Source organism: Mercenaria mercenaria, chromosome 17, assembly GCF_021730395.1.
Source record: "Mercenaria mercenaria strain notata chromosome 17, MADL_Memer_1, whole genome shotgun sequence".
Taxonomy (NCBI): domain Eukaryota; kingdom Metazoa; phylum Mollusca; class Bivalvia; order Venerida; family Veneridae; genus Mercenaria; species Mercenaria mercenaria.
Genome location: NC_069377.1, coordinates 54,619,489 through 54,646,823, shown reverse-complemented (window position 1 = coordinate 54,646,823; position 27,335 = coordinate 54,619,489). Strand labels below are relative to the sequence as shown.

General features: G+C 36.0%; 1 protein-coding gene across 11 annotated transcripts in view; it reads right to left on the bottom strand.

The window, feature by feature from the left end:
• LOC123536817 (tetratricopeptide repeat protein 17-like) overlaps nt 1-27,335 on the bottom strand; it is a 120,637-nt gene that overhangs the window by 34,427 nt on the left and 58,875 nt on the right. For 6 of the 11 annotated variants that reach the window (XM_053528201.1, XM_053528202.1, XM_053528203.1 and 3 more), the window contains 8 exons: nt 26,022-26,152; nt 23,097-23,204; nt 20,469-20,602; nt 17,952-18,147; nt 16,853-16,930; nt 15,042-15,266; nt 10,505-10,759; nt 2,626-2,767 (listed from right to left, as the gene is read on the bottom strand). In XM_053528201.1, coding sequence (XP_053384176.1) covers nt 2,626-2,767; nt 10,505-10,759; nt 15,042-15,266; nt 16,853-16,930; nt 17,952-18,147; nt 20,469-20,602; nt 23,097-23,204; nt 26,022-26,152 — 1,269 coding nt within the window. The remainder of the gene's footprint in view (nt 1-2,625; nt 2,768-10,504; nt 10,760-15,041; nt 15,267-16,852; nt 16,931-17,951; nt 18,148-20,468; nt 20,603-23,096; nt 23,205-26,021; nt 26,153-27,335) is intronic. The other 5 variants (XM_053528208.1, XM_053528209.1, XM_053528210.1 and 2 more) reach the window with 3 other exon arrangements.

The following is a 27,335-nucleotide window of genomic DNA, read 5'->3' as shown; positions in this document are numbered from 1 at the left end:
ACTAGAGCGACTGGAATGAAAATACTTGCCTTTGTACAGAGGAAGGTGTTACATACAGATTTTATTAGGAGATATTTCATAGGGCCTGGAAGACATGCAAAAGGTATAGTCAAGGGATATATATTATTTATAGCATGGGTTTAAACATTGTACAAAATAGTAATTTGCTAACTGCAGTATGTATAAAAAAGTACCAAATGAGCCTGCGAATAGACAGTGACAGTAGAAGATAGTAGAAGCTTATAAACAAGAGACATACAATGTAAAGTCTTGGCTGTGTAGATGCTCTATATTGAAATGTAGGTTGTTCAATATTGGGGTTCGTAGGAGCTGATGTCTATCTAAACAGACATTACAAAACTGAATTATGTGAGAAATTATAATAGACTTGTAACAGTGACAAAAAATCAGGGTTTGTAGGAGCTTACACTTGACAGAGACAAACAACACAAAATCAGTGCTCTTCAAAACTTTAAACAGATATAAATGGTTAGAGACATATTGACAAAATCAGGATTTGTAGGAGTGTACACTTAACTACTGACATATGACACACAATCAGGGCTATGCAAAAGCTTCTCCAATGGTAAATAGTACAAAATCAGGGTATGGAAAAGACACATACAAATGGGACATACTACACAAGATCCAAGTTTTGCTAGCAGCTTACAGCTTTTATAAAAATTCAGCGGGTGTAAGTACATGGAATGTTGTGATATATTTAAATAATATACTAATTCAGCCCTATATGTTCATGCATTATGCAACAAGTAACTGGTGCACTACTACAAGTCATCTTGTGTAGTTCCTCTCATTAAGTTTTCTTACTTTTACAACTTTATTCATTGATTTATTGAGAAGATCAAACCTCAAATCTTTAAATTTTTACAACTGAAGTTGATTCATACCTGCAAATATAGCACAAGTGCCAAATAACATCATGTTATACAAAAATACATGCTGTTTTTTAGAGAAAACAAAAAATTAAATTATGCCAAATATCAACACAGTTTCATGAGAACAAATACTGAAAATATGCCAAATAACACCATGGTTCCACAGTAAACAATTAGATGCATGTTCATAGGACACAGGTGCCACCCACTCCTGTCACTGTACATGGTTTCATGACTTTAGGTGAAACATTTTTTAAGATAAATGCAGAACAAACTTATAAGCACTTTATGTGTATTTTTCACTAAGTGAAGGACCATAACTCTGGCCTAGCTGAGTGAATTCCTAGATAGAACACCAGGTACACACTTAGCAACTTAGCATGCTAACAATCCTCTAATGTTTTATGACTATGGATCAAACTGTAAGCCCTTTATGCATATTTTTGCCAAACAAAGGCTATAACTCTGGTCTGACTAAAAGAAATCTGGAACAAAATCCAAGGTGCATAACTTCACATGCTGAATAATATTCCTATGATATTTCATGACCCTAGGTCAAATACTTTTTGAGATGTGAATTCACTGACTGATTGAGAAGACAGAATCACTTGCCGCCAGCAGGCTAAAGGTTAATGCATATTTTGGACTTAGTCAAGGGCCATACTCTGGTCTTGCTAAGTAATATTTCTAACAAAACCCTAGGTGCAGAACTTCACATACTGAATAATATTCCTGTAATGTTTCATAATCCTGGATCAAATACATTTTGAGATACAAGTGACACAAACTTAGGCTTCTTTAATGCATATCTTTGACTAAGTCAAGGGCCATTACTGAGGTCTGGCTGTTTGAGATCCCAATTAAAACACCAGGTACACAACTTCCTGAGCTGAATTACAATCCTGTGAGGTTTGGGGGGGCACAAAGTAATGCCAAAAACAAGAATTGAGATGATGCCAAATAATGCCACAGTTTCAAACACAACACTTGTTTTTGTCTGTTATGGATTTAGTGCTGTTTTTCAGCAGAATTACACCTATGTAACAGCCTGCAGTGTTCCTGGATTCTGTACCAGTACTAACCTGTTTTGTGCAAGTGACTGCCAACTTCCTGACTTGAAACAGAGATGGAGGACTAATGATTTCAGACACAATGTCTATTATCATCAATTGTCACAAAGAACATCTGCCTCAGTCAGGGATCAAACACAGCCCAACAATCAGTAGGTCTGTGCTCTGCCTACTATGCTAAATAGAAACATGGAAAACAAGATTTGAAATTATGCCAAATAACTTCAAGGTCTCAGAGAAACAAGCATTGAAAATTATTCCAAAGAACACCATGTATTTAAATCAGGTCTGTCCTCGTACAGGTCTGCTTCAAATAAAATGTCCAGACCTTTCTAAACAAATTATTTGCAAAAGACAAAAGCTTTTAGAAATATTATTCTTAACTCATTTATGTACACATTTAAAAGAAACAACATGTTAATTGCTTTAAAACACTGTTGCTTGATAATTTAAGATTTGTTAACTGTAACCAAAAATATACAAAATTAAGTCTAATGAAAATGTACAGTCTAATAGTTTAAGGAAAACTTTGGTAAAACGATCCCTGTACATTAGCCATGTAACACACCTAATTAAGTAATATTACATAAAAAGATGACGTGTAGCAATGCTATTGTGCTAAATGGGGACAATACACTGCACTACGACACATATCGAACCTTCTGGGCCTTCAACTGCTTGTTGACTGCTGCATGTATCAGTTACCGGGCCGACTGTACATGTCTGTGTACATGAACCTTCAGACTCACCTGAATTGCCGCGTGTTCGAGTCTCGATTACACACTTCTCCTCGCCAGCTTCCTGTAATTTATTTTTCCTTATTATAAAACAAGTCATGTATGTTGTAAAGCGAAGTTGCTCATTACAGACCTGGAGCGCTCTTCTGCGTATGTACGGAAGTGATTATCAATTGGAACGCATGGCAAAAATATGCAATTTATTGCATGTCCGCAGGCCTTTAGTGTATAATATGTATAACATACTAACTAAAGGTTAGAGTTAGTATTACCATGGTTACAAAATATATACATTGAAGATGCTTTTCATTCAAACTGCTTGAATCCGGTATATACTGTAGTCTGTAATTTATACAGGCGCTCCAGGTCTGCAGTGAGTCACAGTCATTTTTTATAATGCATGGAATTACATGTTATCACTAATATCATACCGACCTAAATGTAGCCACCAAGAAATGGTACCTCCATATTTGCTCTACCAGTATTAAAACCAGATGAGACATGATATACCGGTATAGCAGAAACATATTTTGATCATTTAAACACTCGGAAAAATTACTCCTTGTGAATGTTAACCTCTTTATTGTGTTTAAATTAATTAAAACATGCTTTTTCTATATAGTATTTCTTGCATTCTGTCTTATTATAAATCAAACTTAAATCTAACTTTAATAATTATTTTAAAATCATGTGACTACATCAATAATTCTTGAATTTTTCTCTTAATTCAATTGACAAAACCAAATTACAAATAAATTTATCTTTATCTTTCATGCTTAATTAAAATGGAACATTTTATTAAGAATGAGAAATATAAAACAAAAAAATCACTACTCATTACAACAATATGTAAGGTAAATTGACCTAGAACTACAGCATCTTGCAAAGACTAAAGCAAAAGGAGAGAGGTCAAAATCCCACAAAAAACAGGTAATTACTAAATACTTCAATATCTTTAACCGGTCCATTAAAATGCATTTAATGTTTACGTACAGTTTTGTTACCAACCATACACACGTAGTATCCTTGACTTTGATATCATCTATGAACTCTTACACACCTTAAATATTAACTTCTTAAGACACAGTGCAAATTAATGCCAAAGACAAGCTTATGAAAACATGAAACATAAAATGTCTTTTTAACTAGAGCTATCACTAAAGGTGATGAATGTACCCCCTCCCCCCACCCCGCATGCACTGACACAGTACATTGCAATTTGACGCACACAAGATTGCATAATTATGTGGACTGTATATATATAGACTGTATATATACAGTATAGTAACAAAAAACAAAGTCCCATAACTATGCAGAATATTTATCTAAAAGAATGTAACATGCACCATGCACAACTAGGGTTGGTACTGATCACTTGTGTGAAGTTTCATTAAATTGTGTGCAAGGGTTTGGTAGATTAGGCACGCACAAGATTGCATATGCAGACTGTATGTACATAGTATGTTAACAAGAAACAAAGTCCCATAACTCTGCAATTTTTGTCGCTGAAAGAACCTAACATGCCCCATGCACAACTACTGTTGGTACTGATCACTTGTGTGAAGTTTCATTAAATTGTGTCAAGGGGATGAGGAGAGATGGTGCGCACAAGATTGTGTCTATGTATATAGTATAGTAACAAAAAAACAAAGTCCCATAAATATGCAGATTTTTTTCTGAAAGAACGAAACATGCCCCATGCACAACTACTGTTGGTACTGATCACTTGTGTGAAGTTTCATTAAATTGTGTCAAGGAGATGAGGAGAGATGGTGAGCACAAGATTGTGTCTATGTATATAGTATAGTAACAAAAAAAAACAAAGTCCCATAACTCTGCAAATTATTTTTCTAAAAGAACCTAACATGCCCCATGCACAACTACTGTTGGTACTGATCACTTGTGTGAAGTTTCATTAAATTCTGTCAAGGGGATAAGGAGAGATGGTGCGCACAAGATTGCATCTACGGACAGACGGACAGACAGACAGACAGACGGACAGACAGACAGACGGACAGACAACCTGAAACCAGTATACTCCCCCTTACAACTTTGTTGTTGGGGGGTACAAAAATCATACATGATAGATGACCATATTATGACAAATACACAATTCGCAAAATGAATTCCTAACTTACCTTGATTAACTGTATGTCTGTCAGAACCATTGCATCATGGGTATATAAATATGAGCAACTTACAGAGCTCCTTACCTATATTTGTTCTCCTTCTCTAGAGGTAAATTTGTTCATTTCAAAATCTACATTACTGATCACATGACGTCGCAAGGGGATGATCAAGATACTTGAATGACCCAGAGCGAGAGTGACCCAAACATAAAAGACCTAAGGAAACAGGCCTGGGATCACAAGAATTTCTTGAGTGAGCAGTTTTGTGTTTCACTGTGTTACTTTATTTCAATTCTTCTGAACCTTCACACTGCTACAATACTCATAGGAGATGGTAATTTTGTTTTATTTGTTTGTTTTGGGTTTAACGCCATATTTCAACTGTATTTTAGTTATGTAATGGCTTGCAGTTAACCTAACCAGTGTTCCTGGATTCTGTACCAGTACAAACCTGTTCTCCGCAAGTAACTGCCAACTTCCCCACATGAATCAGAGGTGGAGGACGAATGATATCAGTCACAACATCTTTTATCAAATTGTCATGTAGAACATACGGCACAACCGAGGATCGAACTCATAACCCTGCAATCCGTAGATCTGCGCTCTCCCTATTGAGCTAAGCCAGTGAGCATAGGAGATGGTAAAAGCAATCTGTATCAGACTGTTATAAACATAGCCATTCAAGGTCTCTGTGAAGGTTAAACCAACCCATGCATTAATGTTTTCATGAAAAAAACAGTAAAGAACTAGAGATGCTTTTGAGAAAAGTGCATGTCTCCCACAACTGCCTAATCATCTAAATAGTAAGTCAGTCTTTATATACTGTTTACTTAATCCACATGTGAATGCGCTTTCTTGACACCAAAAGTAGTATAGGCGCCGGTTTGGGGGCAAAACTGGGCAAGAAATCTGAGTGTTTTTGGTAATTCAAGGGCCATAATTCCGAAGTGCCTAGACCAATTTGGCTAGTTATCGAACTTGGCCGAGCACTTATTGGCAGACACATTTTGTTCAAGTTTGGTGAAGATTGGATGAGAAATGTTGGACTTAAGAGTGCGGACAAGTTTTGTGACAGATAGACAGACACACATACAGACAGACAGATTGGAGTAAACCAATATGTCTCCCACACCACTGTGTGGTGGGAGACATAATAATCTCTCACAAATATTTCAAATTTCATAATATGATAATACTTGAACCAGTAACACACTACCTTTTTAAATACTTCTTATCTAAAGATAAAAATTTTCAGATATTAATACCAGAAAAAAAACTATCTGATTCTAATAAAGAGTTAAGAAAGCTTTTCAAAATATATGAGCAGAAGTAGAAATTTAAGCAAAATGACTAAATTTACATACACCACTGCGTATGATGTGTTTTAAATAAATAACTAAAACGAAGGGCAGATGGGAGAATTCACCACAATACGAAGGATTGTCACTGTAAAAACTACAGAACCAAAAATATATACTTACAGAAAGAACAACATCTACTGGAGGAAGGACTATAAACAGATTCTTATTTTTAACAAATTCTACCGAGTCAGTTTTCATTACTTTCTAAGCACCTTGAATCAGTAAGTTTATACTAATTTATTTATTCTCGATTGCCAAACAAGTTCTTACAACTTATATTTATGGCTCTCGAGACTCATTCCAGATGGAACCAACCTCTAAGAGCAGAGAGAGAGAGGCAATGTGGAATTAAAGTGTCTTGCCTAAGGACACTACCACCAAGGCAGCGATCGGGATCGAACCCGGGACCCTTCGATCTCAAGGCGGACACGCTACCACTGCGCTACAGCGGCTCCAAATGCTTTTTTCTCTCCCCCCACCCCCCCCCTAAACTTAGCATATAGAAATTCATGACCCCCAATATTATGATATTGGCAAAAAAAATGTAATTTTATACTGTTCTGTGAAATTGCTAGCATAAAACTGCCAAAACGGCTATTTTGTGGAGACATGAATTCATAGATTTAAACTTTCAAAAGTTAGATAGGAATTTCATTTGTCAATTTGATGATTTGAAGAACAACCAAATTAAAAGTTTCACACACAAATGTTAATAACTTCACAGTATTTGACCTAACATATAGCTTTTATTAGGTCTCGTGATTTTTCCCCCACAGACATGCCTTGTGAAAAACCAAGATTTGTAAAGCATTCACGCATGAGTTATATACAAGCTGGGTGTCCTAAAATTACACAGACTTTTCTAAAATTTATAACTGGAACATGATAAATATAAGAAAACTCACAAGTGATAAATACCATATTTACTGGGTTTGAACATTTAATTTCAGTCATGTGAGTTATGTACGATGGCACTGATAGACATTTGAAGTGCTCAAGGGTACTGGAGGTGGGGCAGGTCATTTCAAAGTTAAGTCAGCATAAATTACTCTATGTTAAAGTTTGACATTTGACTCACTGTTCAAGAATGTCCTTATACTACTCTCTTCTAGGTCAAAACCATCTACAATTGTCTGTATGGTCACTGAGAGTTCACAAAATCATCAAACTTCCTAACTTTTAATACCATCTGAATTGATGTTGTACCCAAGTTGGCTTTCACCAATGACCTCCTATCACCTTCAATGCTTTATTGCCAGTTCCTTACATTTTCATGACATTAAAAAAAACAAGAGGACCATGATGGTCCTGAATCACTCACCTGTCCCCACATGACCCAGTTTTGAACTGAGTATGACGTCGTTTTTTTATTATTTTTACATAGTGACCTAGTTTTTGAGCTCATGTGACCCAGTTTTGAACCTGACCTAGATATCATCAAGATAAAAATTCTGACCAATTTTCATGAAGATCCATTCAAAAAATATGGCCTCTAGAGAGGTCACAAGGTTTTTTATTATTTGACCTACTGACCTAGTTATTGATGGCACATAAAAGTTTCGAATTTGACCTAGATATCATCAAGGTGAACATTCTCACCAATTTTCATGAAGATCCATTCAAAAGTATGGCCTCTAGAGAGGTCACAAGGTTTTTCTATTTTTAGACCTACTGACCTAGTTTTTGATCGCAGTTGACCCAGTTTCAAACTTGACCTAGATATCATCAAGATGAACATTCAGACCAACTTTCATACAGATCCCATGAAAAATATGGCCCCTAGAGAGGTCACAAGGTTTTTTTTATTATTTGACCTACTGACCTAGTTATTGACGGCACGTGACCCAGTTTCGAACTTGACCTTGATATCATTATGGTGAACATTCTGACCAATTTTCATGAAGATCCATTCAAAAGTATGGCCTCTAGAGAGGTCACAAGGTTTTTCTATTTTTTTAGACCTACTGACCTAGTTTTTGACCACAGTTGATCCAGTTTCATACTTGACCTAGATATCATCAAGATGAACATTCAGACCAACTTTCATACAGATCACATGAAAAATATGGCCTCTAGAGAGGTCACAAGGTTTTTTTATTATTTGACCTACTGACCTAGTTATTGATGGCACGTGACCCAGTTTCGAACATTCTGACCAATTTTCATGAAGATCCATTCAAAAGTATAGCCTCTAGAGAGGTCACAAGGTTTTTCTATTTTTAGACCTACTGACCTAGTTTTTGATCGCAGCTGACCCAGTTATCATCAAGATGAACATTCAGACCACCTTTCATCCAGATCCCATGAAAAATATGGCCTCTAGAGAGGTCGCAAGGTTTTTTTATTATTTGACCTACTGACCTACTTATGACCCAGTTTCGAACTTGACCTAGATATCACCAAGGTGAACATTCTGACCAATTTTTATGAAGATCCATTCACAAGTATGGCCTCTAGAGAGGTCACAAGGTTTTTCTATTTTTAGATCTACTGACCTAGTTTTTGACCGCACTTGACCCAGTTTCAAACCTGACCTAGATATTATCAAGATGAACATTCAGACCAACTTTCGTACAGATCCCATGAAAAATATGGCCTCTAGAGAGCTCACAAAGTTTTTCTATTATTTGACCTACTGACCTAGTTTTTGAAGGCACGTGACCCAGTTATGAACTTGATCTAGATATCATCAAGGTGAACATTCTGACCAATTTTCATGAAGATCTTGTGAAAAAATGGCCTCTAGAGAGGTCACAAGGTTTTTCTATTTTTAGACCTACTGACCTAGTTTTTGATCGCATGTGACCCAGTTTCAAACCTGACCTAGATATTTTTAAGATGAACATTCAGACCAACTTTCATACAGATCCCATGAAAAATATGGCCTCTAGAGAGGTCACAAAGTTTTTCTATTATTTGACCTATTGACCTACTTTTTGACGGCACGTGACCCAGTTTCGAACTTGATCTAGATATCATCAAGGTGAACATTCTGACCAATTTTCATGAAGATCTTGTGAAAAATATGGCCTCTAGAGAGGTCACAAGGTTTTTCTATTTTTAGACCTACTGACCTAGTTTTTGACCGCACATGACCCAGTTTCGAACTTGACCTAGATACCATCAAGGTGAACATTCTGACCAATTTTCATAAAGACCCCGTGAAAAATGTGACCTCTAGAGTGGTCACAAGCAAAAGTTTACGCACGCACGCACGGACGACGGACGCTGCGCGATCACAAAAGCTCACCTTGTCACTTTGTGACAGGTGAGCTAACAAGTGCCCTTGATACCAGTAGTCTTACTTTTGCTGATGCTCGCTTCTCGTAAGTTTGGGTGGGTCTTTTCCCCGTGATGCACACAGAATTATACAACTGAAAGATGTTCCCTACAATCAGCTGACATCATTTTTCTGACTGATTATCACTGGTAACCATTGTCTGTATGTTTTGCATCAAAAAACTAATGTTATTTGGACTGGACATTTGCCCCACGTTGCACAATAGGGTATCATAATCTCACCATTATTGTGACACAACAAAGGAAGATATAGACCGTACAATCTTATGACACCTTTGCATAATTTAACATCACCGCATATCCAATGATTTGTGATGACATGAAAAACATGACATTAAACTATCTTGATAAATGAAAGCTGCTGAAATCTGATAGACAATTAGATACATATTGTTCCAAGTAAATTTCTCAAAAATCCATTAATTACTAGAAATATTCCAGCATAAGTCTACATAATTCTGGGACACCCCACACATACGAGGAAGTTTGAAAGACGAAATAAGTACCAACAGATTGAAGGTTGTAAACCAGAGTTAATGCAATACTTTTAACTGAATAGAACAGTAACAATTATAGAATATCGTAGATTGGTACTTTTTTTCCCTAATTTTTTACAAACAACAGCAATTTTCCAACTGACCAGAATTCATGCTTCCATTATATGATTTTATTGTACATTATGCTGTTCAATACTAACTACTGGGACCAAGGTCATAAATAAAACTGTTTTGAAACCAGTCTCAAATCTTCTGAACTTGATTGGCCGATTCGGAGTAAAATTATGGAATCGACCAATCACAAGATAGCATTCTTAGACTGGTCTCCTCAGCTTTACAACCTTGGAACAAAATCTAAATGTGCAAGTTGCTGTTTTCAATTGTTAGCTAAAATAAAACCATTAGATTTCCCAATCTACAATAAAAAGGATAATATCATTTAGGACCAGAGCCAGTAGAAGCTGTTAAGAATCTATTTATAGCATCAGAAGCTGGTTCCCTTTTCTTTACTCACATGTCTACAGATTACCCTACTTTCTGATTGGCTCATATCCTGTCCCATTAGTGCGGGACAGTTTGACAGTACCTCAACTGGCACAGCTGACTGGGCAGCCTGATGATACCGTAGGTAACATTTCAGATCACGCAGCGTGTTCACAACTTCAACATAGTTTGGTTCAGCTTCAAGTGCAAGCTGGTATCTCCATATTGCTCCTGTATAATTCTTTTTAGCCCATTCTATGTTGCCTATGAGGAATTGTGCTGCAGGCTGAAATAAGAAATAAAAAACCAAATTTCAGTCAGTTAAATAACAAAAGGGTCATGATGACCCTATATCATTCACCTGTTAAACTTGGCCTTGGAAACATAACAAGAGGGTCATGATGACCCTGGATCATTCACCTGAGAAATATGAGCTACATGTTTCAAATGTCAAACTGATGATAAAATATTAAGAAAGTCAGTAGGTCACATTCATGGTCAATGAAATTCAGTTTTACCATTTGTGTGCAAACTGTTATGTCATCAAAATTTCAAGGCTGTATCTTAAAAAACAAAAAAGTAGGTAAACAGGTCAAGGTCACAGTCAAGTGACATCATATTACTTGGGGTCATCAAGTAATTATAATTCAACAGTCTTTGAAATAGGATCAGATGATTTTTTAAGTATTTTTCCTATATAACTCACCTAATAACTAAGTGACTCCAGGGCGGGGCCTCTTTTAACCCCAGGGGCATAATTTGAACAGTTTTGGTAGAGGACTACTAGACAATGCATCATACCAAATATCAAAAGCCTAGGTCGTATGGTTTCAGACATGAAGATTTTTTTTAGCTTTTTCCTATATAAGTCTATATAAAACTTGGGACCCCCAGGGCAGGGCCTCTTTTCACCCAAGGGGTACAATTTGAACGATTTTGGTTGAGGACCATAAGACAATGCTACAAACCAAATATCAAAGGTCTAAGTGTTGTGGTTTCAGATAAGAAGATTTTTAAACTTTTTTTCCTATGTAAGTCTATGTAAAACTTGGGACCTAAGATTGGATCAAGAATCTAAGATCTATTGTTGTTAAAGATATTTTGCAAGTCTGTATCAAATCAAACCATAAATGATGTCTCTATATGGCTGCAGAAGCCAACATAGCAAATTTTGGCCCTTTAAGGGGCCATAACCAGGGTTCAAATTTAGCCTGATTTTCATTTTTTCGCAAGTGGTATTTTTTTAACTTGCTAAATGAAAAACAACTTGCATTTTCCACGACATGTTACTTTATTAGAACATTAACACAAACATCCACGTGACAAGTCCAGCCAATCGTATTTGCACTATATAAATAGTAACTTATTAATAGATTACCAAACAAGAGGGCCAAGATGGCCCTAGGTCGCTCACCTAAGAAACACACCATAACAGTGTAAAACATGTTTGACCCAGTGATTTCATGGAAACAAATATTCTGACCAATTTTCATTAAGATTGGACCAAAAAATTGGTCTCTTGCGATAAAACAAGCATTTTCTTAGATATGACCTAGTTTTTGATCCTAGATGACCCATGTTCAAACTCGACCTAGATTTTATCAAGGCAATCATTCTGACCAAAATTCATGAAGATCAATTGAAAAATACAGCCTCTATCACATACACAAGTTTTTTCTTTGATTTGACCAAGTGACCTAGTTTTTGACCTCAGATGACCCATATTCAAATTCGACCTAGATTTCATTAAGGCAATCATCCTGACCAAATTTCATAAAATCAATTGTAAAGAACAGTCTCTATCGCATACACAAGATTTTTCTTTAATTTGACCTAGTGACCTAGTTTTTGATCTCAGATAACCCATATTCAAACTCGACCTAGATTTCATCAAGGCAATCATTCTGACCAAATTTCATGAAGATCAATTGAAAACTACATCCTCTATTGCATACACAATGTTTTTCTTCGATTTGACCTAGTGACCTAGTTTTTGACCCCAGATGACCCATTTTCGAACTCGGCCTAAATTTTATCAAGGTAATCATTCTGGCTAAATTTCATGAAGATCAGTTGAAAAATACAGCCTCTATCGCATACACAAGGTTTTTCCTTGATTTGACCTAGTGACCTAGTTTTTGAACCCAGATGACCCATTTTCGAACTCGGCCTAGTTTCATCAAGGTTATCATTCTGACCAAAATTCATGACGATCAATTGGAAAATACCGCCTCTATCGCATACACAAGGTTTTTCTTTGATTTGACCTAGAGACCTAGTTTTTGACCCGAGATGACCCATTTTCGAACTTGGCCTAGATTTCATCAATGCAATCATTCTGACCAATATTCATGAAGATCAATTGAAAAATACAGCCTCTATCGCATACACAAGGTTTTTCCTTGATTTGACCTAGAGACCTAGTTTTTGAACCAAGATGACCCATTTTCGAACTTGGCCTAGATTTCATCAAGGTTATCATTCTGACCAAAATTCATGAAGATCAATTGGAAAATACCTCCTCTATCGCATACACAAGGTTTTTCTTTGATTTGACCTAGTGACCTAGTTTTTGACCCGAGATGACCCATTTTCGAACTCGGCCTAGATTTCATCAATGCAATCATTCTGACCAATATTCATGAAGATCAATTGAAAAATACAGCCTCTATCGCATACACAAGGTTTTTCTTTGATTTGACCTAGTGACCTAGTTTTTGACCCGAGATGACCCATTTTCAAACTCGGCCTAGATTTCATCAAGGTTATCATTCTGACCAATATTCATGAAGAATAATTGAAAAATACAGCCTCTATCGCATACACAAGGTTTTTCTTTGATTTGACCTAGTGACCTAGTTTTTGACCCGAGATGACCCATTTTCAAACTCGGCCTAGATTTCATCAAGGCAATCATTCTGACCAATATTCATGAAGATCAATTGAAAAATACAGCCTCTATCGCATACACAAGGTTTTTCTTTGATTTGACCTAGTGACCTAGTTTTTGACCCGAGATGACCCATTTTCGAACTCGGCCTAGATTTCATCAATACAATCATTCTGACCAATATTCATGAAGATTAATTGAAAAATACAGCCTCTATCGCATACACAAGGTTTTTCTTTGATTTGACCTAGTGACCTAGTTTTTGACCCGAGATATTCCATTTTCGAACTTGGCCTAGATTTCATAAAGGTAATCATTCTGACCAAGTTTCATGAAGATCAGGTGAAAAATACAGCCTCTATCGCATACACAAGCTAAATGTTGACGGACGACAGACGACAGACAGACGCCGGACGCCGGACATCGAGCCATCAGAAAAACTCACCTGAGCATTGCTCAGGTGAGCTAAAAACCCACCGGATGCGGTAAACGTCATCAAAATTGGCGCAGGTACTTGTCAGCAGTTGAAAAGACATGCGCACGAGACATGTATCGAGTGTAAATGTCCTTTTACGAAGAAAGATGAAAGAGTGCTCCGAAAGAAAGAACAGTGTAAGATCAAAACGACCGTTAGAAATGCACATTATTCGGCCAAAAATTTTCACTCGCAAAAAAATGCTGGTGTCTGAAATCTCACCTTGCAGTTTGAAATTTGCACTCGCATTTCGCGAGTATGCGAGCTTAAATTCAAACCCTGATAACTCTGGAACCTAGGGCTGTCATTGATTGGGTCTTAGGCATATCGACGACACCGATATATCAGAAGACAAATATCGACGATACATCGATATATCGATTATTAAGTTAAATTAACAACCTGTTTGTTCATATGCATACTATATACCTTCCTGTAAATGATATTTTTAGTTTTATTGCCTACTTTTCGTATTACTGTTTGATTGTGTGGTATTTGTAGATCTATCTATGAAATAAAAGAAAGAAATAAAAATTAATAAAATCTTTCATTTTTATTTTGCCTTCACTTCTCATTTACATTTATCTAAATTTACAACTTTGTTAACTTAATTGTTTTTTGAGGGTCTGAGTGTTTATCTGGATAGTTTTGTTCTCTCTGTAAAATATCGATTTTTGAAAATGGGAATCGATAATCAATCGACAAAAAAATATCGTTGATACATCGATATCGTTTCTATCGATGACAGCCCTACTGGAACCCATGATTGGATCTGGCCAGTTTTCGAAAGGAATTGAGATATTATGCCAATACAAGTTGTATGCAAGTTTGATTAAAATTGGTTGCAAAATGTGGTCTCTATCATGTTCACAAGAAATTGTGGATGGACAATGTATGAAGGGCGATCACAAAAGCTCACCTTGTCATTACGTGTCAAGTGAGCTAAAAATGCAGTATATACAAAAAGTAAGTGAATAGTACTGGCCTAAAATCATAAACTAAACAGTAATTCTCCTACTGTGAAAGCATCTATATTCAAGGCGGACTGAATTTATATGGCTTTCACCCTTCCGTCAACTGAACTCAAACTAAATCCAAAAATCACAAATATAATTCTCTTTTATTTTATCTTTAAAATTTGAATGTCACAAATTTCTGTTTCAACCAAAATAATCTAACAAATTAAAAACAAAAAACAATTACCTCATACTGACTGAGTCTCAAGGAATATTTTGAAAGTTCCAGAGCATCGTCATACTGTGCCCATCTGTACAGAATGTTTGCAAGGTTGATATCTGGGACGTCTAACACATCAAATGGTGCTGTATATACAGATCGTCTGAAACACTCTATAGCATGGTAGTTGTTCCCAATTATCCTCCAATACAGGCCGGCCAAATTGTAAAATATCCATTTTGGTCCATCTCTCTGTAAATATATAACAACTAGTCAATTACTGATCAAACCTTTAACCCTTACCCTGCTAAATTTCTATAATGAACTTGTCCATCTTCTAATCTGGACAGTACCATTAACTGTTAAAAGGGGTGCATACCAAAAAGATACTGACTTGTATGAATGGTTCAGTAATTTTTGGTCATGTGACTATCAATGGACTTGTATGAATGGTTCCGTAATTTTTGGTCATGTGAGTCTCGATGGGCTTACATGAATGGTTTCGTAATTTTTCATCAAGGGCCATAATTCTGAAGTGCCTGGGCCGGTTCGGCTAGTTATCAAATTTGGCCCAGGAGTTATCGGCAAGCACATTTTGTTAAAGTTTTGTGAAGATTGGATGAGAAATGTTCGACTTAGAGTGTGGACAAGCTTTGTGACAGACAGACACACACACAGACACAGAATGACAGACACACAGACTGGAGTAAATCAATATGTCTCCCACACCACTGTGTGGTGGGAGACATAATAAATGACACTTAACACCTGTTAATTGGGAAGATGGGTAGGGTAATTACCATAGGAATGCATCTTTAGTTGTTTCATCAGATGGAAATCACATTTTCTTCCACATGTCAACAATTTAGCAGCACAGTTGCCGAATATTATACAGTATTTTTTTTAAAAAGAATTGAAATCCATGAATTTATGACCCCATTTTTTTTTTTGGACATGGAAACTGAAATCCACGAATTTACGAGCCCAAGAAATTGCTTTTGTTCTGCAAACCAAGAAATATTATGCCCATAAATTTAAATAATTTCACGGTAGTCTAATCATGGGGAACATTTCTGTGCAGTAATAATCAAGGAGCTGCATTCAATAAACGCTTGATGTCCCCAGTGGCATCTTTGTCGATACAAAGCAACCTAAGTCCAAAACGAGGTAAAGTTCAAGGTCAAGGTCAAACTGAGGTCAGGTGATGTCTGAAAATGAGGAATGGTCACAGGTTACATCTGCATTAGTATCAAGTCATTCTAGTTAGGGGTATTGATGCTACACGAAACGGTCCCATTTGGTTAACCTTGTACGGATGGACGAACAGACGGACAGGACAATCACTATATGTCTCCCGCATTAATAGATGCCGGGGGCATAAAAAATCCTTCAATGGAATTAACAGTTACGTAGTAGATAAAAAATTTTATTTGATCTTAACAGTGGCCTTGACCTTTAACCAACAAGCATAATCGTGTTGACACATTGCCTCATCATGGGGAACAACTGTGTGTCATACTAAGTTTATCAATGCATACAGAAGTTATGGAGCAGAAACAGATTTTACTTGACCTTCAAAACTGATCTTGAACTATGACCTTTAAGTATAAGTCATGTACATGCATAATCTATATATTGCCCTCTATTCACATACCAAGTTTTATGAATCTAGCTTGAATACTTTAATTGCAGGATCCAGATTCGTGCTTGGACAGATGGGGGACATTCCTATAGTTCCCTTCAGTGTTCCACCGGTAGGGGGCTAATAACAGGCAATATTTAGATTTAGGATTCACTGATATATAGAATTAGGAATGATTGCTTCTATTGACACACACCTTTTTTAGGCCTGACAGGATTCTTTGTCCCAGTTCCTCAATAGTGACTTTACCATCATTTACATAGCTCAGTAGCAGCTGAAATATATAAATTATAATCATTAAATAGTACACAAATGTGGAGTTTAAATGTCCAGTTGTAAATTATCCATGTTTATGTTAACCATCAATGCTGAAGAATGCTTTAAATCTATTTAGATTCTGTATATGATTATTAAGTTAACACCTGAGAAGTTTCTCAATCTACAATAATTACAAGATAAAACACACCTGTGTATTATCAAGATCATCATGATAAAGTACATACAACTTTTTCAACAGATTTCTTCATACTAAATATTTAACCAAGAATATAAATTTCCTCTAAAATATTTTTGGCCATTTTCCTATCTGATGTGCGACTTTTTAGGACATTTTTTATGAATCATCTTAGGACATTTCATATATGATGTAACTTTTCAGGACATTTCCTATGATACATGCAATTTTATATATGAAATTTGACTTTTTTGAACATTTCCTGTGATACACGCTAGGACATTTCATACATGATATTTGACATTTTTGAACATTTCCTGTGATACACGCTAGGACATTTCATATATGATATTTGACTTTTTTGGACATTTCCTGTGATACACGCTAGGACATTTCATACATGATATTTGACTTTTTTGGACATTTCCTGTGATACACGCTAGGACATTTCATACATGATATTTGACTTTTTTGGACATTTCCTGTGATACACGCTATGGCATTTCATACATGATATTTGACTTTTTTGGACATTTCCTGTGATACACACTAGGACATTTCATACATGATATTTGACATTTCTGAACATTTCCTATGATACACGCTAGGGCATTTCACACATGATATTTGACTTTTTTGGACATTTCCTGTGATACATGCTAGGACATTTCATACATGATATTTGACTTTTTTGGCCATTTCCTATGATACTTGTTAGGACTTTCATCTGACTGCATTTTAAAAATTTGCAAAACTTAAGAAGGTGAATTAGGAAATAAATATTAATCAACAGAATATAAAGGACATATTTGCAATCTTAGACAAAATTGTTGCCACCTACCTCTGTATGATAATGGTCTTTCAGTCCTAGTGGAATGGTCTTCCTCATTTCAAGAGATACAGAGTAAATATCATCATGTGACCTTGGGTTGTCCTCTGGGATGTCTAGCAACGTGACACAGACTGGTGGAAACCATGGTAATGGGTGTTCATCACCTTCCTTCAACCCTAAAAACTCATTCAGCAAGGGTTTCACTCTGTAATTCAAATTGTTGTGGCTTGAAATTACAAACAATATCATAAAAGTATCATTTATTCTGCTCACTACTGTACTACAGCATATCTACTGGTGTAAACAGATGTAAATATGTGACAAGAGTTCAACTATTCAGATCAGATGCTGTATACCAGTAAGGTTAGAAAGTAACACTGACAACAGAAACAGACTTCTCATGAAGAAGTCAAAATGTTCAATAAGCTTTGAAGAAAGCTTTTGAATTCTAATCTGGAGGTCAGTTATCAAATTAGCCTAACAGAAAGCTTTTGAATTCTAATCTGGAGGTCAGTTATCAAATTAGCCTAACAGAAAGCTTTTGAATTCTAATCTGGAGGTCAGTTATCAAATTAGCCTAACAGAAAGCTTTTGAATTCTAATCTGGAGGTCAGTTACCAAATTAGCCTAACAGAAAGCTTTTGAATTCCAATCCAGTGGTCATTTGTCAAATTAGCCTAACAGAAAGCTTTTGAATTCTATTCAAGAGGTCAGTTGTCAAGTTAGCCCAACAGAAAGCTTTTGAATTCTAATCCAGAGGTCAGTTATCAAATCAGCCTAACAGAAAGCTTGGAATTCTAATCCAGAGGTCAGTTATCAAATCAGCCAAACAGAAAGCTTTGGAATTCTAATCCGGAGGTCAGTTATCAAATTAGCCTAACAGAAAGCTTTTGAATTCTAATCCGGAGGTCAGTTATCAAATCAGCCTAACAGAAAGCTTTGGAATTCTAATCCGGAGGTCAGTTATCAAATCAGCCTAACAGAAAGCTTTGGAATTCTAATCTGGAGGTCAGTTATCAAATTAGCCTAACAGAAAGCTTTTGAATTCTAATCCGGAGGTCAGTTATCAAATCAGCCTAACAGAAAGCTTTGGAATTCTAATCCGGAGGTCAGTTCTCAAATTAGCCTAACAGAAAGCTTTTGAATTTTAACCCAGAGGTCAACTGTCCAATTAGCCTAACACAAAGCTATTGAATTTTAACCCAGAGGTCAACTGTCCAATTAGCCTAACACAAAGCTTTTTAATTTTAACCCAGAGGTCAACTGTCCAATTAGCCTAACACAAAGCTATTGAATTTTAACCCAGAGGTCAACTGTCCAATTAGCCTAACACAAAGCTTTTGAATTTTAACCCAGAGGTCAACTGTCAAATTAGCCTAAAACAAAGCTATTGAATTTTAACCCAGAGGTCAACTGTCCAATTAGCCTAACAGAAAGCTTTTGAATTTTAACCCAGAGGTCAGTTGTCCAATTAGCCTAACACAAAGCTTTTGAATTTTAATCCAGAGGTCAACTGTCCAATTAGCCTAACACAAAGCTTTTGAATTTTAACCCAGAGGTCAACTGTCCAATTAGCCTAACACAAAGCTATTGAATTTTAACCCAGAGGTCAACTGTCCAATTAGCCTAACACAAAGCTTTTGAATTTTAACCCAGAGGTCAACTGTCCAATTAGCCTAACACAAAGCTTTTGAATTTTAACCCAGAGGTCAACTGTCCAATTAGCCTAACTTAAAGCTTTTTAATTTTAACCCAGAGGTCAACTGTCCAATTAGCCTAACACAAAGCTTTTGAATTTTAACCCAGAGGTCAACTGTCCAATTAGCCTAACACAAAGCTTTTGAATTTTAACCCAGAGGTCAGTTGTCCAATTAGCCTAACACAAAGCTTTTGAATTTTAACCCAGAGGTCAACTGCCCAATTAGCCTAACACAAAGCTTTTGAATTTTAACCCAGAGGTCAACTGTCCAATTAGCCTTACACAAAGCTTTTGAATTTTAACCCAGAGGTCAACTGTCCAATTAGCCTAACACAAAGCTTTTGAATTTTAACCCAGAGGTCAACTGTCCAATTAGCCTAACACAAAGCTTTTGAATTTTAACCCAGAGGTCAACTGTCAAATTAGCCTAACACAAAGCTTTTGAATTCCATACAGGAACAGAGCCAAACACAATGCATGCTTTCCCCGGGTAACATCGTATGATGACACGACATATGTAAACAATCACAGCCAATCAAGCTTTGTATTCACTGGGATGTTCTGCCTTTTTGTGACATCAAAGCTAAGTGAGTTCATTTCAAACTGTTAATATATGGGCCATATAGGTATCATTGTAAATGCAGAAGCAATGTAAATATACCAGTAATCATGCATTTTGGTTTCAGTATATAATCTTTAAGTAAATTTCAGAGAACACACACCTTGCTTGTGATCCGATCCTATGACACCCTGATTGAAAATCTTGTGTTCTTACCATTAGGCTAACCAGGCAGGCTGCAACAGATGCAAAATGTGTCTATACTCACTCATAACCCTTGTTTTCTGGTGGCAAGTAGGTGGATGTAAGATTTCGTGCATCTGGGACTTTCTGAACATGAAGATCACACTCCTCTTTGCTTGGCCATTCTTCATTCAGGTAGTCTGGGGTTACACCTTGATACTGAAAACAATTTTGAATGTTAACATTATCAAGTAAAGTAATGCAATTTGTAAACACAGTCAAAACTGTTATAAAGAACACCTCTGATAAAGGCCTAAGTACAATTTTACCTGGTACATGTATATGGAACAATTAATTTATTCTGGTAACAAAAATTACATTTTTCATTTCCACAAGATGTTCTTTACAGACAGGCTTGACTTGTAAATAAATATAGCTGGAATGTCAAACATGTGCTCATATGTCTAATTTTAATTTGCGCCCACATGTTTTAAATGCAGACAAAACTAAATATTTCAAAGACCTTTTACTGCCAATGTCTTTCAACAAAAACACGTCATATACAGAACTAGTCCTGGTACTAATTTGACATCTTTAACTGAAATCATGACTGCAAGTTATTGTGTCAGTAAACTTAAACAAGAGGGCCAAGATGGCCCTAGGTCGCTCACCTGAGAAAACATAACAGTGTAAAAGTGTTTGACCTAGTGATTTCATGGAAACAAATATTCTGACCAATTTTCATTCAGATTGGACCAAAAATGTGGTCTCTTAAAGAGAATTCCTATAGTTTTTTTCCTTTCATAGAATTTTTTTAAATTCACATATATGATAGGAAAATTTGTGCTGAAAACAATGAACAAATAAAAACAATAGGTCACCAGGCTTGTTTTTGTGAAAAATTGTTTTGAACACACCCACTGTTGCTGAAACTGCCAGCGATTTTTCAACATTTTCATAATTTTCTGCTTTTTTATAAATACCAACCAAAATATACATCTAGGCAGCACAATACGGTTTTTTCTTTTTACAGATTTTATTATATACTTATTTGATATCATAGTCATATTTGTAATACTCTATCCTTACAATAATGGGTACAAATGAAAAAAAATATTGTTTCATATTTACTTTTGTGAACTTTTTTCAATGAAAAATACCCATAGTGAAGAATATTTTTTTTAAATTTTGAAAAAACTCTTTCATAGATTTTTTTTCTTTTTCTTCTTGTGTATAGATAATTGTATTGTGAGCATAAAAATGGCTAAAAATGTATGGGTCACCAGGCTAAATTTTATGTTAAGACCGCTAGAATACAACACCTGTTTGGACGGAAATGGCGCGAACCTGGCCAAATTGATTACATGTATGTCTGCTAAAAGTTTAAAAAAAAAGTTTAAAAAATCTTAATTCTTTCTATAATTGAATACTAAATAATCTGAAAAGTGATATTGTCTTATCAGTACTAAGTCATTTATCTTACATTATATGAACCACACTGTCTTTGTACTAAAATGCGATGTGAAAACACAACCACAAAAATGGCAAGATACCTGTCAGGCATGATACTTGTCAATACAACATAAACCAGTATCAACATTTGATTACTGATATAACTTATCAAAAATGTTATTTCATTCAAAATTCCTCATATTTAAGATTGTCTGTAACATGTTTCAACAAATGTTGACTTCAGTTCAGTTTTCCATAGAAAGTGTCGGCTGCGCAGAAAAATGCGCATAAAAAACTATAGGAATTCCCTTTAAGTGTAAACAAGTATTTTCTTCAATTTGACCTAGTGACCTAGTTTTTGAACCAAGATGACCTATATTCGAACTTGACCTAGATTTGATCAAGGCAATCATTCTGACCAAACTCATGAACCTCAATTGAAAAATACAGCCTCTATTGCATATAAAACGTTTTTCTTTGATTTGTCCTAGCGACCTAGTTTTTGAACCCAGATGACCCATATTCAAATTCACCTTCATTTTATCAAGGCTATCATTCTGACCAAATTTCATGTGAAGATCAATTGAAAAATACAGTCTCTATCGCATACACAATCTTTTTCTTTGATTTGACCTAGTGACCTAATTTCTGATCATAGATGACCCATATTCTAACTTGAACTAGATTTCAACAAGGCAATCATTCTGACTAAATTTTATGAACATCCTGTGTAAAATGCAGCCCTTATTGCATACACAAGGTTTTTCTTTGATTTGACCTAGTGATCTAGTTTTTGACCCCAGATGACCCATTTTTGAAATTGGCCTAGATTTTATCAAGGTAACCACTGACAAAATTTCATGAAGATCAGTTGAAAAATACAGCCTCTATCGTATACACAAGGTTTTTCTTTGATTTGACCTAGTGACCTAGTTTTTGACCCCAGATGTCCCATTTTCAAACTTGGCCTAGATTTCATCAAGGTAATCATTCTGACAAAATTTCACGAAGATCAGTTGAAAAATACAGCCTCTATCGCATACACAAGCTAAATGTTGACAGACAACAGACGCCAGATGACAGACGCCGGATGCCGGACATCGAGCAATCACAATAACTCAGCTGAGCATTGCTCAGGTGAGCTAAAAAACAAAGCCCCTAACTTCCCCGAAACTCATTCAACTTAAAAACCAACTTCTTAAATATTGCTTATTTTGTGTAATTAAGTACACTAAAACAATCAACATATAAGTAAACATACCCTTGGTACTTTGACAGTCTCAAATGTATATTTGTGCCCCCTGACAGGTTTTGTGTAATCTCTCAAGCTGACTGGTTCAGGTTCAGTTTTCACAGACTTCTCCTCTTCCTACAATGAAAAACATATTATAAATCATTTGTAAAACTAAAAAGGGAAAACGCAATCCAAACTAGAGCTATCACTAAAGGTGATGAATGTACCCCCCCCCCCCCAACCCCGCATGCACTGACACAGTACATTGCAATTTGACGCACACAAGATTGCATAATTATGTTGACTGTATGTATATAGACTGTATGTATACAGTTTAGTAACAAAAAACAAAGTCCCATAACTATGCAGAATATTTATCTAAAAGAAGGTAATATGCACCATGCACAACTAGGATTGATACTGATCACTTGTGTGAAGTTTCATTAAATTGTGTCAAGGGGATGAGGAGAGATGGTGCTCACAAGATTGTGTCTATGTATATAGTTTAGTAACAAAAAACAAAGTCCCATAACTCTGCAATTTTTTTTTCTGAAAGAACCTAACATGCCCCATGCACAACTACTGTTGTTACTGATCACTTGTGTGAAGTTTCATTAAACTGTGTCAAGTGGATGAGGAGAGATGGTGTGCACAAGATTGTGTCAATGTATATAGTATAGTAACAAAAAACAAAGTCCCATAACTCTGCAATTTTTTTTCTGAAAGAACCTAACATGCCCCATGCACAACTACTGTTGTTACTGATCAATTGTGTGAAGTTTCATTAAATTGTGTCAAGTGGATGAGGAGAGATGGTGCGCACAAGATTGTGTCTATGTATATAGTATAGTAACAAAAAACAAAGTCCCATAACTCTGCAAGTTTTTTTTTTCTGAAAGAACCTAGCATGCCCCATGCACAACTACTGTTGTTACTGATCACTTGTGCGAAGTTTCATTAAATTGTGTCAGGGGGATGAGGAGAGATGGTGCGCACAAGATTGTGTCTACGGACAGACAGACGGACGGACAGACAGACAACCTGAAACCAGTATACCCCCCCTTACAACTTTGTTGTCGGGGGGTACAATAACATATATAGTCACACCCATCTTCAGCAGCCAGCCAATGGAGCGAGATAATCTGACTGCTTCAGGTATGTGGTTGCTTAACTTTTAAACAAGTTGAAATTAGAAGAAAAAGTCTAATTTGGAAGTTAGCTGACTGGCTGCTTAACACAGGGGGCTACTATGGCAAGTTCGACTGCAGTGCCTTTCTTAAGTCATCCAGCTTCCTTAAGCTTCTTAAACTACTTTAAAGTTTAGCAAAGGCATCACTTCCACGTGATATCTCAGTTTCACATCCTACGCAATGAATGACTTCATGTGAGTTAAAGAAAATATTTCTGTGAACTGTTCAATGACATTATACTTGACAAGAGAAAAAGTATTCAGCTGTTCTCAGCAGCTGGCAGGCGCATAGCTGCCTATACGCAGCTGCGTAATGAAAATCCGGCAAGCATGCACAATTAAATTGGCTTATCTGAAGCATTGAATCTATTTGGTTACAGTTACTATATCATATAATGGAGGATGTTATACGAAACTCATAGTTAAAATGTCTAAATGTCTTATGCGTCTTTTGTCTTTGTATGTATGCCGGTGTCAAGGGTTTTTCAGGACTCTGCGCCATACAAAGGCATGCCTCTGGGCTGTAATGTCCACCATCTGGTTTTGTGTTCACGCTAGCACGAGCACATTAAAATCGGGTTGTTCATAGTAACTCACTATCGTCTTAAATTAGAACAAATTAATAGATTGAAATGAAATAACATCAATATATGCAACAGGACATCACAGTAACTCTGCAAATCTATTTTAGAATATTCAAGTGATGTCTATGAAAACTTAAACTAGTTTGGTCTTTAACATCGTTTTCATAAGAACTTCTGTAGAAATCTGATCAAACCATAAACGTTGCATAGAAATTTCTGAACTACTGAAAACAACGAGGGTTATTTTAGACTTATCATGAAAGTCAACTCAACATTTACAGTCATGAATTAAATACATTTTTGTGTTAACAGACCCGAATGTCTTACTGAATACTACTGATTCTCATCTTAATTCGAGAGGTCAGGGTGAAAGCAATCTAAGTGAATATAAATAAAGAAAGACTTTCAATATCGCCCCTTGATTTATTCTGAGGTTACGACAAATGTCTATGTTTTTTAACAATCGATGTATTTAGAGATGAGACCATTTACTTTGTTAAATTGATCGGTCAATTTGCATAGAAAAGGGATAGGATATTTGCTCTGTAGAGTGTAAATAGGCTCAATCCTATTGTATGTACTGAAAAATATCTATCTATGATAAAAATGTCTCTTCAGTCTATATGCAGACCTGCAGCACTTGTAGTTCTACGAAAGTAATACATTTTGTATGAAATTTATTTAAAAAAGAACAATGATTAAGTTCATTGTATTTACTTCAAATATACCCCAAAATGCACCATTTGCCGTTCTAACTGAAAAAAATCCAGGGGGGAGGATACCCCCGTATGCTCTACACCACCCTGTGCACTTAGTCCAAATAAGTGTACACCTACTCAAGAGTTGAATATCGTTATATTTTTTTACTGGTCGATATCCCCCTCTAAGTAGACAACGTAAAATATCAGAATGTAAAATCGTCTACCCGACGCCTCTTATTTAAGACTACCTGCATACTATGAATAAGGTCCTAGCTACGCACCTGGCTGGTTCAAGGTCAGATAGTCACCAACATATTTGGGCTCAGGTTTGTTCCATACTACAATAGCTCTACCTTTCAGCTCAAGGTTTATATTCTCGTGACCAATGAATCAACATTAATCCTGAGTGGCAAGGCAATCTATGGGTTAACTCTCACAACCATATGAGCAGTATCTATTAGTCTACAAGTTAACAAACCTTTATGTTATCTTGAGCTGGTTTATCAGCTGGAACAGTGAGATCCATCTCTATTTCTGGGTCTGCCTTCCTACGCCAAGAACACATCAGTACTTGTTTGCCCTCCTTACCTCCCATTCTACAATACTCACCTGCAAAACAAATGTTTGCAATATGAAAGGTGTGTTCTTTTGTTTGTTTTACGTTCTGTTTGATATGGGATAACTGCCATTTTTTTTCATCATATAACAGTAACCTGTTGTCTTTTAACCCAGTCATTATTTTTGGATTACATACTAGTAGTTATATGTTCTCTGCAAGTAACTGAAAACTTCCACACATGAAGCAGGGGTGGGGGAATGAGTAACACTAGATGAAATGCATTCTTTCAAAAGTTTATCATAAATCTGAACTTTGCAATAAGCAAACACTTAAAAGGAAATGAAACTTGGCAAAATGTATTACATAAGTTTCATATTACACTTCGGAAGTATAGAAACCTTTTAAATCTTTATGAAAAATAAATTATTTAGCACATGTATGTACAAAGTCAAAGCAGTGTGTCCAAAATTAGCTACCATCAGAAAAGCAAGAGGGTCATGATGACCCTATATCACTCACCTGTTAAACTTGGTCTAGAAATTGTCAAGATAAACATTCTGACCAAGTTTCATGAAGATAGGGTCACAAATGTGGACTCTTAAAAGTGTTAACAAGCTTTTCCTTTGATTTGAGTGGTGACCTAGTTTTTGACCCTGCATTGCCCAGTTTCGAACTTGGCATGGAAATCATCAAAATAAACATGCTTACCAAGTTTCATGAAGAAAGAGTCATTAATATGGCCCATAGAGTATTAACAAGCTTTACTTTTGATTTGAGCGGGTGACCTAGTTTTTGATCCCATATGACCCAAATTCGAACTTGGCCTAGGAATCATCAAGATAACCATTTTGACCAAGTTTCATGAAGGTAGGGTCATAAATGTGGCATCTAGGGTGTTAACAAGTTTTTCCTTTGACCTGACCTGGTGACCTAGTTTTTGACCCCACATGACCCAGTTTCAAACTTGACCTAGAGATCATCAAGATAAGCATTCTGTGTAAGTTTTATCAAATCAAAGCATAAATGAAACCTCCATAGGGGCAGTAACTCTAGAACCCATGACGGAATCTAGCCAGTTTTTCGAAAGGAACCGAGATCTTATTGAGACTTAAGTTGTGTGTACATGTGGTTAAAATTGAATGTAAAATGTCACTTCTATCGTGTTCACAAGGTAAAGTTAACAAATTTTGGCTCTTTCAGGGGTCAATAAGGGGCCATAACTCCGGAACCTAT